The sequence below is a fragment of the Ochotona princeps genome, chromosome 5, assembly GCF_030435755.1.
Source record: "Ochotona princeps isolate mOchPri1 chromosome 5, mOchPri1.hap1, whole genome shotgun sequence".
NCBI lineage: Eukaryota > Metazoa > Chordata > Mammalia > Lagomorpha > Ochotonidae > Ochotona > Ochotona princeps.
Genome location: NC_080836.1, coordinates 45,773,211 through 45,790,475, shown reverse-complemented (window position 1 = coordinate 45,790,475; position 17,265 = coordinate 45,773,211). Strand labels below are relative to the sequence as shown.

General features: G+C 36.3%; 1 protein-coding gene across 3 annotated transcripts in view; it reads left to right on the top strand.

The window, feature by feature from the left end:
- The window catches only part of SLC38A11 (solute carrier family 38 member 11), a 51,725-nt gene that overhangs the window by 16,143 nt on the left and 18,317 nt on the right, over window positions 1-17,265 (top strand). For 2 of the 3 annotated variants that reach the window (XM_058664210.1, XM_058664209.1), the window contains one exon: window positions 1,021-1,100. In XM_058664210.1, coding sequence (XP_058520193.1) covers window positions 1,021-1,100 — 80 coding nt within the window. Of the gene's footprint in view, window positions 1-785; window positions 944-1,020; window positions 1,101-17,265 lie in introns of those variants that run through there. The other variant, XM_058664211.1, reaches the window with a different exon arrangement.

The following is a 17,265-nucleotide window of genomic DNA, read 5'->3' as shown; positions in this document are numbered from 1 at the left end:
TCGGAGGGAAGATCTTCCTCTCTGTCTCTCCTCCTCTGTGTATATCTGGCTGTAATAAAAATGAATAAAATCTTTAAAAAAAAAATACCCCTTAAAATATAGAACTGAATTACCTAAAGGAATGTCCCAATAAGGAAACAGACTAGTTGAGAACCTTGACCTGACGTCAGGCTGCTTACAGTTCAGTTCCTTTTGTGTCTCAGTGGAGCTGTGTGTCTTTGCACATGTTACTTAATCTCTCTGTTCCTTGGGTGACTACAAACTTCTAATAGAAACTTCTTTATGTTTAAAGATTAGCAACTTAGAAAACAATTCTAATGGAAATCACATGCTACAAAAATGATAATATGATATTATCTTTTCTTATTAGTGGAAAAAAATCTAAAATGTGGTTATCCACTGGAAAATTAAGCATAGAAACAGTGATTTAACTTTAACCAGGTGAAGTAGTGACAGAAGAGAAAGGAAAGGAAAAATAAGCTGAAAAACACAGACCAAAGGGCAAAACCACAAAAACGAAACAAAACACCCCAGACCAATCAAGCTAGCAAGCTAACAAGCTAGCAGCTTCAGAGTTAAAACAGAGGCACATCCCCCAGATGTGAATGGGGGAGGTATCTGTATTGTGTGGCAAGGGAGAAGGTAAGCTTAAGACAGAAGTGTAAGTAATTGCAGACATATAAAAAGCACAAGTTAACACTAAGACAGGACCTGAAGACAACCAAAACTTAATTTCACTTTCACTTTTGTAAACTCAAAGTCTTTTGTATTTTACATGGGGAAAATGCTTAGATTCAAATCTCAAGATTATAATTGTTATACTTCATATTTGCTCACCTCTCTGGCAGAGGGGGCAAGACGAAGAAGTTGCGTGGCTGAGATCATGAACTACTAAGAACAACTGAGACTTGGATACAGGAAATCTATGTGGAAATTTACCTACGTAAAAGAAAAAATCCTACTATTATCAATAAAGTAATGCTTTCTAAACTGACAATAATTTTACATATTCTTTTGCAGATCTCCTTTATTTCTACAGTTTTAACAACTTTGATTGTTGGAATTGTGATGACAAGGGTAGTTTCATTGGGTCCATACATGTAAGTGTCTGTTGGTGCTATTGTTTTAAAATTTAACACATTTAAGTTTTCTTGTTACATTTGTTGCTCTTTGGTTTATACCTTTATCATAGATATTTATATGACATAGCATAAATGCTGTATAAATGTCAAAATATAAAGCAGTAGTCCAGGGATACCATTCATCTTTAGTATTTGAAAAAATGAGTGAAACAAATACAAACAAGATGATTGTACTTATACATTTTTCAGTTGCACCTTGCAAAGCTCACGCCATTATACCAAGTGTGTATCATCATTTTAATAAGCAGTCTTTTTTTTAAGATTTATTTTATTACAAAGTCAGATATACAGAGAGGAGAGACAGAGAGGAAGATCTTCCGTCCGATGATTCACTCCCCAAGTGACCGCAACGGCCGGTGCGCGCCAATCCGAAGCTGGGAACCAGGAACCTCTTCCAGGTCTCCCACGCAGGTGCCGGGTCCCAAAGCTTTGGGCCGTCCTCGACTGCTTTCCCAGGCCACAAGCAGGGAGCTGGATGGGAAGTGGAGCTGCCGGGATTAGAACCGGTGCCCATATGGGATCCCAGGGCGTTCAAGGCGAGGACTTTAGCCGCTAGGCCACGCCGCCGGGCCCATAAGCAGTCTTAAGTACTAACATAAGCAAGGGATTTTGAACAGTGAAAAACAAGAGCATAATAGAAGTATGCATTGCAAGGAAGAAATTATTTTTGACAAAGTTTACCAATTTAGGCTGAAATGAAGGTAAAGTAATATTTTCTCTTAAAAACTAAATGTTACCACATTGAAGTCTACCCTTTAATCTCCTCTATGATTATATTTTAAAAATAATCTTGTGCTTAAATCATCCATGATTTGTTAACTAGTGCTCATGGTGGTATTAATTTATTTTTAATGTTATTATTTGGCCAAGTAAAATGGTGACAAAATTGGTTCCCTCAATTTTGAAAATATGGCTCATTTTAGAAATGTAAAATGCATGTACTGCTAATCTGAATCACACAATGTTTATGCTTTATTTATAGAATGAATTCACCATGTATGTATTGGGGACTTTATGCTAATAGCTCCAAGAAAATGTATAAAATGTATCTGTAATATAAAATTGTGTCCTGAATAGATAAAGAGAGTAGCTGGGAGTTTCTATCACATCTTAATAATTTCTTCAATACTAAATAAGAATAAAAAAATTAATTTGCTACAATGTCTGGCACAATCAAACAATGCGATTTTTTTTTTTTGATGAATGGTATCTGCGAATGAAAGTAGAAAGGAACCCTAGTGAATACTTTTATGTGCTGGTGCAGTTCTCTGGGTAGTTGATGGTTTCCTGTTGATTGATAATTATTCCTCAATGTTATTTCATTTTCTACTGTACAGGCTTATGAGAAACTCCTTATTTTACCAGGAAAAAAATGCAAGCATTTCAGAATTTTGTTTGGTAATGTAAGATCTCTTGTCTAATTGCATTTGATGAATCTTCTCTTTGAAGAAACAAATGCCTATTTTTAGAAGATTTAAATTAAATTTTAAAGTATGCATATCTTCAATGTTTATGATAATTTTTCTCTCTAAATAACTTAACCTTGATTCTTAGTTGTATTACTGTGTGGATCAACCAACAGGAATCTCTGTTCTGCTAGTTCTGGAGTCAGAGATCAGGACGCAGCAGGATCAAGTCCTTGCTGTTGTGTGCTTTCTGGTGGCAGAGGCAATGTTGCTGCCGCATCCTCATGTGGCAGACAGAAAGCAGGCTCCAGGTGTCTGCTCACACAAGGGCACTGATCCTACTGACAGGACCTCACCCATAGGTTTTCTTTCAATTGTAATTGTCTCCCAAAGATCTCCCCTCTCAATAAGATAACTTTGAGAGCTAGAGTTTCAACATAAAAATGTAGAGGGAAATAATTCAGGCCATACCTTTACTAACTCTGAAATGCACACGATTCATTTTGACATGTCCATTTATTCTTTAAGTTAGTAAGCTGAGTGTCTATTTCCAGGTACTGTGCTGCATCCTGAGAAGAAAATGGAAAGGAAGGTCATAAATCCATACCCACTGCATGTTGCTCATGATCATTATAGAAAAGGGGTTTATGATTGTACACTTTGGAATGTGTACATGTATTGAAATATCACACTGACATCCATACATATGTATAAATTTACATGTCAGTTAAAAATTATTTTTAAGGATTTATTTATTTATTTGGAAGGCAGAATTACAGAGAAAAGGACTGAGAGCAATTTTGTGTTCACTGGCTCACTCCCCAAATGACTGCAGTGCCTGAGGGTAGGCCAGGCAGAAGCCAGGAACCTGTAGCTTCCTCCAGGTTTCCCTCGTGTGTGGTAGGAGCCCAAACATTTGGCCCATCGTGTCTTGCTTTTCCTAGGCCATTAGCAATGTCCTGAATTAGAAGTAGAGCAGCTAGTACATAAAGCAAAAAAAAAAAAAAATATTTTAAAATAGTAGCGAATAGAGAAGTTGCAAATGAAAAATTACATAACTATTGACAGCTATAGATGATTTTAGTAGTAAGGGGTAAGAATAATATCGAAGAAGAAAAAGTGTGGAAAAAGTAGGTTTGTAACTAGCACTGGAAAAACGTTGGAGTTCAATGCAGTTTAAAATCTGAATGCCACTTTCTAGCAAGAGTGTGATTTTGGATCAGTTGTCTTCACCTGCCAAGATCCTGGGTGATAATGCTATCTCATAGAATTGTGTTGTGTGAATATTACATATGGCACTATATGATGATTTGGACTATGTGGTGATAGTATCAGGGGTAGATGCCTATGTCCAAACTTTTCAAGATGTTAAATTACATGTGGAATATTTTTGTGTATCAATTATATGCCGCCCCCTCAAAAAATTTTAAAATGAAAAAGAAATGATGGTATGTTGGGAAAAGTGTCAAGTAGAAGCTTGACAGAGGAATGGAGACAATGCCAAGGAAGAACACTCGATAGTCTCTCCAGATCAGCTAGGGCTTCCTCAAAGAAGAAGTGTGATCTTCATATTTTGATGAATGAATTTGAATTTTTCCAGATAAATAGAAGAGTTAAAGATCTGACAGGCCCAGTAGAGGCATATAAAAGCACGAAAACCCATATTTCATTCCAGTGGTACTTACTTAGCTTCTGTTGTGCTGATGCTATAGTCCACTCTAGTTTTTAAAAGCTGAATTAACAGTAATGGAAAGACAATCAGAATATTAAATAGAAACCAAGAAATAATTTTTGCTAATACTTTGTGTTTGAGACAAAACTAAATGTTTTAGATTTATATATTTATTTGAGAGTTAACAAAAGAGCAAGAAACAGAGAGAGATCTTCTATCTGCTGTGTCACTCCACAGATGTCCTCACAGCCTGACTGGAGCCAAGCCAAAGGCAGCTTCTTCATCTGGGTCACCCGCACGGGTTACAGGGATCCAATCACTTGGGCCGTATTCCACTGCTTATCCTAAGTTACTAACAAGGAGCTGGAGCAGAAGTGGAACACCTGTACTAAATGCTGGTGCCACAGGTGGTTGCTCTACCTGCTGCTGTGCCATGATGCTAGCCCCTCAAAATTATTTTAGCTAAAGCTTTTTTATTATTGCAAATAATTCTAGAAAACAAATCATTTGGTTACTACAAAAGATCTTATAGATCGATAAATGATTAGTAAATGTAATACCATAAGGAAATCCTGTGGAGGAAAGGTAGCTAATGATAAAGTAACCAAATTCCTCCACAATTCCATGAGGAGACGGGAGAAAAGCATTGAAAATACTTCCTGAAACGTTAACAGACTTGTTCTAGGACATGCAGTGAATTTCATTCTTTAACAGTTGATCCTGTGAACCGGAATCTTGGCTTAAACAGAGTAAAACCACCAGTACACATTTTAAATGACACATCCTTTCCAGAGTTAAGCCAGAGATTTCATTATTTTAATGGCTGTTAGGTGATCAACTTGCATGATTCATTCCACAGTTTTTCTTTCATTTATAGTGTTTTATGTATAAAATGTCATTTGTGATACTATCATGAAGACAAAGAGATTTCTGCTCTCAATGGGTACACAGCTTAGTGGAAAATATAAAGCATACAGATGGCTATCATATAGACAGCGTGTCATGGAACAAGGGAAAGAGGAAGGGGAGTCCACTTCCTGGTGAAACTACATGAACTGATTTTATGGCCAAAGCGCTTTTCATTTCTGTTGTAAGCAAAAATGTTGTCTATACTTACCTACTGTAGTAGTAAAATAATATTTTAGCTGAGCCTTTGAAGTTTTGCTACTAATATATTATTTACTTAACTCTCCCAATATTTACATGTTAAAGAAGCATGTTTTATTTTAATACTATGCCACCTTTATTTCTGTTTGAATACTGCAAACAACTTGTGTTTGTACTGAATTACAACCAGGCTAACCAGATCTGGTTTTCAGGAGTCGGCAGGGTAGCTAGTCAGGCTTCTTTCTGAAAATGTAGGAACTATAAACAATTAGGATCCATAAAACATGAGAAATTCAATGCTTCAATGCTTCATGTGTGATTTCTCTCCATTTCTGGTTCAAATAAATGATCAGAAAATCTGTTGTTTTTCACCAGGCTTTTAAAGCGGCTTTTGTAAAAGATCTTTAAACTCACTAACAGAAACGATGAAGGCCTGTAATGGCTACTTGTATTGACCTTGTTACTATGGAAACACCTTTTTAGTGGTTGTGTTTTAAAAATTAAGCACAATTCAATTTCCTTTTCCATAAGTCACAGGGCCATAAATTCTGCTTTTTGATATTATTTCAGATATCTCACAGCCCAATGACCTTCAGTTCTTTTGGAAATTGCATTCGGTTTTCATTGTATTTTCTAACCTTTCGCTTCCTAAACCTGAGGTGGCAAGACAATCTAATTGTTTCCAGAAAGTGCTCAAGAATAAAAATATAATAACATAGTCCTTCCATTTTCCTAACTAGGATGAGAGCTTTTATCGCTATGAAAACCATTCAGTGTCTCATTAAAATGCATGTTTTAGCCTTAGAACAAAAACAACACTTTTCAAGTTTACAATTCTTTCTGCCTTCATATGATTTCTCTTTTACGACATTTTAGTGAACATTACAGTATTCTAAGTGTAATTCCAGAAAGTGTGTCTACATTTTGAACAGGCATGTATACATATAAATGTCCTTCCTCAAGAATCTCAGGACATTTTAGGATCCATTCCAACCCTGAAATTCTGCAATTTAGTGCTTCATATAAAAAAGGACTGGAGGAGGTAAAAGAAAGGATTAGAAGAAACAAGGTAGGGGGTAGGCAAAGAAAGAACACATAATTGTGGGAAGAAATTATTAAACTGACAAATGTAGGACACTGAATTTTTATGGTATATAAATTTTTGTCTTTTTATTCCTCTGTACTAGTTGAAGCAAAAGAGAATTAACTGACTGAAATGTAAAGTTTAAGATTAGTTCTGCTAAGTGTGGCTGGATTTAGGAGTTCAACAGATAAGTCTACACAGTTTTTGTTTTCTTGTTTTCCCTCCCTTGGCTTCGTCTTCTGTTTTGGCTTTAGTTTGTGAAGAGCTTCTCCCTTGTGCCAAAATAGAAGCAGGAATCCTAACCTACATTCAGTCAAAGCTACCTCTCCTACATTCATTCACTCTCAGAATTAGTTGCTCTCTCTCACTCTAAGAGTTGGTTTCAATTATCTCTAGTGAGGATCTGTAATGGTCCCAGGCTCCATCATGGCTTACATTCACACCCTTGTTTTCAGGTTACATGATCCCCCTTGGAGCTATGGTCAACCCACTAAAGCACCTGGATTGGGGGTAGTTCAAAGGGCAGTTTCGAAGGAAAGGAAATTGAATCAGGAACACCCCCAAGAGAAGGGGAAGGAGCTTGCAAACTATAAATTCTACTTCAGGTAACAGGAGTTTCAATGCAGTGGTAGTGGTGGAAGTCAGACGTGAGAGAATGAATGTATAAGTGAATGGTAGGAAAGTAAATTTCACAAACCCTAATCCTCTTTCTAGTCCTCCTCTATGTAAAGCATGCTTAAATGAAAGCAATGTGACAAAACAGTGGCTTGAGTAAGAGCTCTAGAAAGTACTTTTCAATTAAGAAATGTTGATTGTTTTAGATAGACGTAGGTGGAAGATGGAACCCAGTTTCTCCCTAAGATGTTAAAAAGTGGAATCTAGAATACAGTTAGGGCTCACCTTTGCTGAGGAGCTAGTACATTCCTCTTGAAACAATCAAAGTTGGACAAGAGCATTCTGGAGTGGAATACCTGTATGAAACCATGTGCTGTCTGGTTTTATTCCACTTAACTTGAGTGCTGTCTAACCAAAACTTTGAAGTAATGAGGCAATGTAAATTTTGTTAAAAAGTTCATTGTCCAAGAAGCATTCATTAAGTTTATTTCCAAGCTAATATACTTTACTAATTCATTTACAAAAAAACACTTGACTCCAGAGTTTGTAGTATATTTTGCCAGAGAGACTGCCTACATGAAACAACCCACAGAATTGTTTTTTGAATAAAGACTTTGTGAATTAGGAAAATCATCTGCAAGACAATACTCATTCTTGGAGGATTGTTTATTGCATTAACGGTGCTGTTTTATTCTCATCATATCCCTTTATAAATGTACCTTCATGTGCTTCATGAAATTCGCCACAAGAGATATGCATGTGCATATGCATATGCATATATGTATATGTATTAGTATATTCCCATCAGAAGCCAGACTGGTCTGGTTTTACTGGCTTTGCAACCAGTAAGCAAAGTAGAGTAGCCCATTGTTTGAGTTGTTAAAAATTTAGTGACTGTCTAACTGGAGCTAGCACTCTTTTAGGTGTTGGGTCTGCAGAGACAAAGAAAGCAGCATTCCTGACCTCAGATCCCTAGCGCTTGTGGACATGTAAAAGATAATGTCAATGTAACAGATAATAGAATTATGGGCAAGTGCCATGGAGACAGATTAAATATTCTTAGTTCAGACTGTGTAGGAAGGAAATATTTCAGGGTAAGATAATGTAATGATATGCTGCTTGGGAAAAAAGTGCATAGGCATTAAGTGGGTCAAAAAGGAAGAGTGGTGGTAGAGAAAGGCTGGACGGTATTGTTGGCAGAAATGTGTTTAGTCTATAGATGTGATGAACATGACAGCAGAAGAAGCTCTAAGAGAAAAGATGCAATGCCATGGGGGTGGGGAGCAACCATATAAAAGTGAAGTTCTTCCCTTAATAACATTCTCAAAAACCCCCTCTTGTTCACATGTTACTCTTTAAAATATACTGTCATCATGACTTTTAATAGCTGTCATAATACCTACCTTGAAAAACTTCTGAAAATGGCACTTACACACCTACTGTTCTGCCACTCTTACAAAATACTACAAGCTGCATCATTTATAAGGAGCAGGAATTTCCTTTTCATGGTTCTGGAGGCAGGCAGCCTGATCAAGGTACTGGCATGTAGTGTCTGCTAAGGGCTGATCTCCGTAATGGAGCCTTCAATTCAGCTTCTTGTGGAAAAGGCAAGTGCTATATCCTGACCGGATAAAAGGAATAAAAGAACAAAAAAGAACCAAACACACTCTATCTAGCCCATCTATACGAGAGCTATTTCCCATCCATGAGAGCTCTGTCCTTCTGGCTCAATGGCATCCTAAAGATCCTATGTCTTAATCCTGCTGTACTACAGATTGTTTCAATGAAATTTTGGAAGGATTCGAAAATCAATCATAGCACCACCATCTCCCACTTCCCCACTGCCACCAGCTTAATGGCTTCTGTTTTGGAGAAGTAACTAAGGTTTTGTTGATTTTGAGCTGAATGTTTGGTTAGAGTATAATACAAATGAGTCAAGAGTGTTTTTTAGAGATCAAGATAAAAGGCAACCTTAATGCGCAAGGTAAGAAACTTCAGATTGTTTTTAATTACACCATAATAATTTAAGCATACGAGAGTTATTTGTAACTCTATGTTTGCTGCTGCTCAATTAATAATAGCTAATCTATAGAATCAACTCAGATGTCTATCAGTTGATGACTGGATAAACAAAATGTATTATATATTCCCTACAGAATACTATTCCTATTCAGCCACAAAAAGACAAATCCTGGTTAGTTTTTGTTGCTTCTGTTGCTTGTTTATTTGTTTGTTTTTGCAACAAAATGAAAGCAACTAGAAACCACTGTGCTTAGTAACATAAGCTAGTCCCTTCCCAGCACTCCATAAAAAAAAATATTCTTTTTTTTCCTGAAATGTGGCACGGGTCATGGAACACACAAAGAAATTGTAGGATTAACTTTGGGATGGCATTGTTGTTTTTTGTCATGATTATATTTAAGTGAAATGTGGCCCTGTGGTCTTTCTGCTTTGTTGGACAATGAGATTACTGCCAAATTAAACCTGCAAATTTAGAACATATTATGTCTGTGCAAATATCATTAAAGAGATGGAAAAGAAGGAAGAATACTGAGAGAAGTATCAGGAGAGTGAGGAAGGTGTGATTGTGTCCTTGGAACTGTACATATGGGATGCATAAAATCTGTTCTCTTTATATTAAAAAAGAAATTTCTTAAGCAGAAGTCATCAAATCAAGTCTATGCTTTGATTTTTTTATTTATCAAAGATTTATTTTATTTATTTGAAAGACAAAGTGCCAGAGGGAGAGACAAAAATGAAAAGAGGTCTTCCATCCACTGGTTCACTTTGCAAATAGCAAAGACCAGGCCGAAGCTAGGAGGCAGGAGATCTGCCTCAGTCTTTCACATTGGCGGCAGGGCCCCTTCATGCACCACTTGCCCAGGCAAATTATTAGCAGGGAGCTGGCTCATTGGCAGAACAGTAGAGTCTTGAACAGGCATTCTGATAAAGGATGTCATGGCTTTAATCACTGAGTCACAACCCTGGCCCCCCGAATCTCAGTTTTGCTTTCATAACTCAAGCAACAGTGTGAGGAAAGATGGGATATAAACACCTGGACAGAGTCTACCTTAGTGGTTTTTCAGTCAAAACAATAATTGAAATGATGTAAGGGCAAGGCTTTTAGAAACGAGGAAAACAGAAATTCGAATTCATTTTAGAAAATTCAACAAATCCACAAGCATTAGTGCGGGAAGGAGACATCCAGAGAGTAAGCGTTTGCTAGGTGATAAATGATGATGCCCAAGTTTTCAGCTTGAACAACTAGGCCGGCAAATAGTACAGAACTCACCTCCAAAACAAATGAAATGAAAGAGTGTGCTCATTCATTGGGCGCCCATTAAATGCCCTCTGGGTTGGTCACTTTTCTTGGTTTGGGGGTCATAAAGATCAATAGCACATTCCTTTATGAAGCTGTCCTATAGCTTACTGAGGTTGAGATAGATAAAAAATAATCATAAGAGAAGGCATCAGTAGACTAGCAGTAGTTGCAAAGGGTACTGTGGCAATAGAGAGGGAGGGCCGTACCTTCATTAAAGTTGCTTGCTAGTAAAGACAAAAAAGTTGATGTGGAAAGTATACTTATAATTTTAATAGCTTGATATTACATAATCCATCAGGGAGAGAATGAGAGAAAAATGATAAGTTATCTAGACTTGGGAGATTTACTAATAACCCCAAATGCTAGAATTTCAACTCCAGCATTTGGGAAGATTTGTGTATAGATAAGATACTGTAAGAATAGGAAAAAAAAAAAAAAAAGGTGAAGACAAGAGCAACCCAAGCAAAATTTCAAGGGAAAATAATGATCTGGAAATCAAATCTGAAATTTTATTTACATTTACTAAAAACTAACACTATGTTTTAATTTTATTTTGTTGGAAAATAATATTAGAAAATCTAAAAACTCATAATTATTATGATTTTTGCTTTCCATTTGAAAGTCAAAAAGAGAGAAAGACCAACAGAGATCTTCCATTTAGTGGTACCTGCTGGGGAGTCAACGTAGGATTTCTGTATGGGTGTCAAGGCCCAGGTCACGTAAGCTGTCAATGATGTCTCCCAGTGTACACATAAGCAGGAAGGGGAAATTTGTAGTAGAGCCAAACTTATACCAACACATTCCATTACGGGAAGTAGGCACCCCAAACTGTATCTTGACTGTTAGAACCTACTATTGCCCTAACACACATAATCCTAACAAGTTCTTTATAACACAAAGATCAAATGCTGTCTACCCCCATTTGTTTGCCTATTACTCCAACTGAAATAAATAACATCAACTTTAAGAGAGTTGAACAAGGAATTGGAGTCAGCAGTAAAGAAAAGCAAGTGAAAGGAAGAACAAAGAGATTAGTGTCCCAAGCGGCAAAAGAGAAGTACTTGCAGGGTTTTTGGTGCTTATCTGTGCCAGGTTTTTGTATGACTCATATAAAAAATTGTGGTTTGGTTAAAAAAAAAAAGCAGCATAAACTTTCATTCAAATTTAAATCAAACTTGGGTTTTAAGAAGCAAATGTGTTTTAAAAATAGATTTGTTTAGTAGTTGGGATGATTCCCAAGTATTTTCCTAAGCAGCTTTATATATTTAAACCATATTGTCTAAAGATAGAGTTGAATCAGCTAAGTTGGAGTGGGAGGAAGTGACTGAGAGATATTAGTAGATCCTGGGACCTAAATGGGACATGCACAGATCCACCTACCGTTAATAGCAGTTGTGTTGTTTGACAGGAAATGAGGGGCCTTTGTGTGCCACCCAAAGCACTTACAAGCCAGATGTGTCTGGTCTCAGAGATTAATGTCTAAAACTCTCACAGCAAACAAGTAAGCTGTGCCTGGCTCACCTGAATTAGAAGGGGCTCTGTTTGGCCAGAGTGCAGAGGAGAAACCTGTTGACCTTTGATCCTCCTGGAGTCCAAGTTCCAGTGTTCCTGGGTTCAGAACAATCACTTGGAAGCTTTGTCTTCACAACTGTGAAGACCAGAGATATTTGCTAGGACTTAGGGCCTATCAGGATCAGGTAAATCTGTGTTAGTTCCTGAGAGCTTTGAGAAGAGTATCTGTGGAAGGCAAAAGCTAAAATAAGGCTTAATCTTATTTTACTGATGCTTTGTTTCTTGGTAACCAAAGTTGGAAATTGGTTGTTTGTACCTACACTGTGTAATCAATGAAATTCTCTCTGGTATAAATCAGGAAAAATTAGTTCTCCATTGTGTCCAAAGAAAATTATTCACAGACAATAGGCATACATACTCTCAAGACTTTATAAATGTGAGGTCACTTAACCTTGCAAAAATAAAATGCAGCACCTATAAATAACGCCTGAAAGTGAAATTCCGAATTTCCTGGTCTAGTAGGAAACCTCCTTCTCTTCATAAAAAGGTGGTACTAAGTGTTCAAGAAACTAACTTAAATGTCATCATATCTAGTATTTTAGCATGTCAGTAATAAAATATGTTTTTTCACAGTCTTTCCCTGAAATTAAATACAAAAAGAAAACATTTTACATTTGGAATACCAACCAAGTAATACTTATGGAATTGGAAAGTTCTATAACAAACAAGAATAATCCTTAAGTTGTGTGTGCATGTGCATAGATGGAATTTTTTTAAATGTACCTTTCTCACCATGTCCACACCAGCAGTATGTTAGTAAAGTTCTGAATGCAATTTAAAAAGCTTTTACTTTCAAATCATTCGTTTAGGATGCTGCCTGGTGATTAAATAACTAGGTAATTTGCTTCTTCATTTGAAATGTCAAATGTTGTAAGGTTAAATGCAAGAGTTCTTAAAAAAATATAGACGTACAACTATAGTTACACAGCTAAAGCAGCACCTACAGAGCTTAGTTGGGAAGACTGATGGCTGAGTAAAAATGCAAACTGCAATGAGATGAGCAATGTCAGATTTTTTGAGGTTTTATAAAATTGTTTTATGTGCTTACTTGCAAGGCAGAGACACAAAAAGAGAAGGCAGGCAAACGAGTTGAGCTCCCATTTGTGAGTCTACTCCCTAAGTCCCCACAGTGCTGGATCTGAGCTGAGGCTGGAGCTCAAGCCAGGAGCTGAGAACTCAATTCAGCCCTACACTGCCTCTGGGGTTTTGCAACAGTAGGAGGTTGAAATCTAGAGCTAAAGCTGGGAATCAAACCTGTGTACTTTGATTTGGGATATTTTAACGAGCATCTAAACAGTTTGGTCAGGCACCCACTCCAAAAAGTTAAATGGTGAAGATTTGCTGTGATTATAAAAAGCAGAAATGAATAATTTTTTTCTGTCTTTAGCAAAAAAATTGCGCTTATGTCGATAATCAAGATTAATTATTCATCTTTTTCTAGATTTTATTGTGGTAACATATATACAAAATAATAAACAGACCATATTAATCCATTTTTGATATATGACTTGGCAGTATGAAAAACATTCTTAGGGTAGGTGTTTGGTGCAGCAGTAACAACAGTGCTTGGAATCCCTGCATCCCATGTCATAGTATCTGAGTACAAGTTTCAGCTCAGCTTCCAATTCCCAACATCCTGCTAATGTAAATCCTAGGAGGCACAAGATGATGGTTCAAGCAGTTTGTTGGATCTCTGCCACTCACATTGGAGACCAGATTGTTTCTGGGCACCTGGCCTGGTGGATGTGGCCATCTGGGACATGCACTAACAGAGCCTGTCTCTCTCTCTCTCTCTCTCTCTCCCTCTCTCCTCTGTTCTCTCTCTTTGCCTGCCATCTGATCACTATCAAGGTTGGTGTTTTTGATTTTTTCCTTTATGGGACTTAATTTCTTGTTTCTTTGTATGCTTTATTATTTTGTGCTGTTTTTATTAAGCTGTATATTAAAATCTAACAATGTAGTAATGCTGTATATCTGATTATCACTGTTCTCTGAGGACTGATTTTATTAAGGAGTGTGTGTGTTAAAAAGTCTCTGTGCCATGGATCAGCCAAAGGAGTAAATTAAGGATCTCTTCACGCTTTTTTCTGACCTTCTCCTTATTTTCCTCATATATAGTTATGTTTGAATGCCACATTTTTTCAAAAAGATTTTATACACTTTTATTTATTTCAAAGGCAGAGAAGCAGAGCGAGAAAAAGAAATCCTCCTTCCATGCACCCAAATGCCCACAATTGCTAGTGCCAGACCAGGCTGAAGTCAGAATCCCAGAACTCCATCCCTGCCTTCCACTTGGGTGACAGGAGTCCAAGCACTGAGCACATCCACTGCTTCCCAATGCATGCACCAGCAAACGCCTGCACCAAAGCAGAGGCAGGACTCCATACAGACACTCCAATATGGGATCTATGTGAAAAGGCTTCAAAACACACGGAGCCACCAAGTCCTCCCCTGAATTTGCAATCTTTAATTCTGTCTCTCAAAAGGATAAAACAGAATGAACAGGAGGGAGGTGTACAGGCCTTCAGAATTCCTTGGACATTAGAGGAGTAATAATTTATACCAATGGAAGGAAGTGCAGCAGGAAGTTGGGATTCACCTTTGTTTCTGCAGCTTCAGGATCAGACACAGCAGTCTGAGTGCAGGCCTCTGATATTAGCAGGATGTGAATTTTTTGGCCCAACTTGGTTTTCTCAAGCGGGATGGATGTTCCTCCCGTAACATGTGCATGGCTATCTGGGCCAGGTTTCTAAATTGCACTAAGAACTTAAATACACAAAATTAACATCAGTTAATTTTTGTTATCATCTGTTTCTTTGAGAGTCACAACTTTCAACACACTCAAAGTGAGTTTTATCAAACTGATTTTGCCAATGCAATTGTTGCCTTCAAGACAGAGTTTTACTGCATTCTACTATACTACTTGCTAAAACATTTTCATTTGTTTATTTTATATAAGGTGTCTTGCCAGGTTCAAAATTCACTTTTCCTCAAAAAAATTATGAACATTATGATTAACATAAAATTTTCACTTTTGTGCCCTTGCAAGATCTTCATACCAAATTAAAATATGTGTTATTACTACAATCATAACATAGGAAAGGAGAAAGAGCAGAGGAGGTTTCATCTAACTTAACTATCCACTATGTACCTTTTTCTTTATTTTCTTATTTAACCTTATGTCTGATATGTAAAACAGAATTACGAATGTTGTCTCGGTTTACAGAAGAGGAAAAGGCTGGTGTCACTGATTTAGCTTCCCAAAGTCATCCAGCTAGTAAACCATGAAGTTAAGACTTAAACTCAGCCTGTCTCATTCAAAGCGCATTTTTCCTTAATTTTTGGATATTGTATTCCTTAATGGGGTCTCATAGTTATGAGAAACATTGTCTTTCATCAAAAAAATTAAGTTTTAGCTGTCATTTATTAGTGATGTTCGCCCCTATTTAGTCTGTCTTTAGCAAATAATCATGTTAAAAAAAAAGAGAGCAAGGAGGCCAAATGAGGCTAAGGAGTTTTCCATTCTTCAGCAGGTGATGTAATTTGCTGAGGAGGCAGGACTGACCTCGGTGTGCTACATCAGGTGTACTGTTTCTAATTACACACTGCAGACATCCATGCTAATCAATACTGCCGGCTTCAGTGCTTTAGGGAAATGGACTTCAACAACAGATCTAAAATAAGAATTACTGGGAAAGTAATTCATAACTGGGTGTTTCTTCTGAAGAAAACTCTCCTTATTTTGGCAATGGAAATACTACTGAAGTTTTATGTTAATTCATGTTTGAATTTGAATAGTCAAGAGAAAATCACTCTCCAGTAAAAAGTAATTTGTAAATTATTCAAAATATTTTTAAAAAGTAGAACCTATATTATAATTTGATGGTTTATAGTAACTATGTTTTATTGGCTCATATCTTAAGATATTTGACTACTGTATATTCTTTTTTCTTCCCTATATCTTTACTTATAATTACAATTTCAATTAAATTCTGGCTTGTTTTCCTTTTGTTCAATTTGTGAATTCAAAAATATTTAGCACTCTTTGTAAGTAGATTAAAAACATTTTTGTTTATCTTTAGATATGACTCCTGCATTCCTCTACTTGTCATTTAGAAAGTACAAGTGGTAAACAGTAGGCTGAAACAGATCAACTCCACTAAAGGAAACAAGAAATCTTTCACTAATTTCTTAAACGCTTTTAAGCCGTTACAAGATAATCCTGTTTTCTGAAACAAAAACTACCTGCATGATTCTTTTTAATATCTGCATTGTCCTTTGCAGTAGCTACTAGCCACTAGTGGTTTTTAAAATTAGACAAAATTAGAAATTAATTTCCCAGTCATACCATCCAAAATTTCAAATGCTCGACAGTCATGATTGGCTAGTGACAACCATATTGAACAGCACAGATAGCAAACATCTCTGTGTTACAAATGGTACTATTACACAGGCTATTACAGTGGTTTACATTGTGGTCCACAAATATTTGTTAAACACTGAATAAATTAAGTGACTAGGAAATATATATATCCAGTTTCAGCTGTAGACTGTTTAGGAAAATTCAAGTCTAAAATTTAGGCTCAATACAGAAAGGTTTCATGTAGAAAACATTGTACATTATATAAAAATCAGAGAGAACACACCTGAACTTCATCTTTTTGAAATATTTTGTTTACTTGAGATTTGATTAGCAATAGCTATCTTATTTAAAAGCTCATTATTTTTTTTACCAAAAGAAATTACATTTAAATTAGTTTGATTCATGCTGTTTAAGCCTTTATGCTGTTTTATGCAATTATATGTTGACAGAAAAAGATAGTATTGTAAATTATTACTCTGCCAAAAAGTTACATTCTCTATTATAACTTTCTGCCTTCCCCCAATATTTTATTCCACATATTTTCATTTTAACACATTAGCATATGAAATTTAATTGCTCTGTGCCTCCAAATTCTAGGATTATACCATTTTCACTCTTTTGATATATATTATTAGCAATATGGCTTGACATTGAGGTGTTTTTCAATATAAAATTAACGTAAATAATATAGTGGTGAACACCTTTATATAGTTCTCTGTAAACATGTGTGGCTCTCTAGCCTAGGCACGTATCTATAAATGTATTCATTTGCTAACAAGCTTTGTTGAACTTACCTTTTACTAGTTACTACCAAATTCATTTCCAAATTGCTTTACCATTTACAATTCCCCTGCCAATAATTCCTCATTGTTCTTTTCCAGTAATTTATCATTATTGATGTTGTTGGCTTAGTTGTGAAATAATTTTGTTTTTATTTAAATATCAAATCATTAAAAAAGTGAGCATCCTGGTATACATTGCT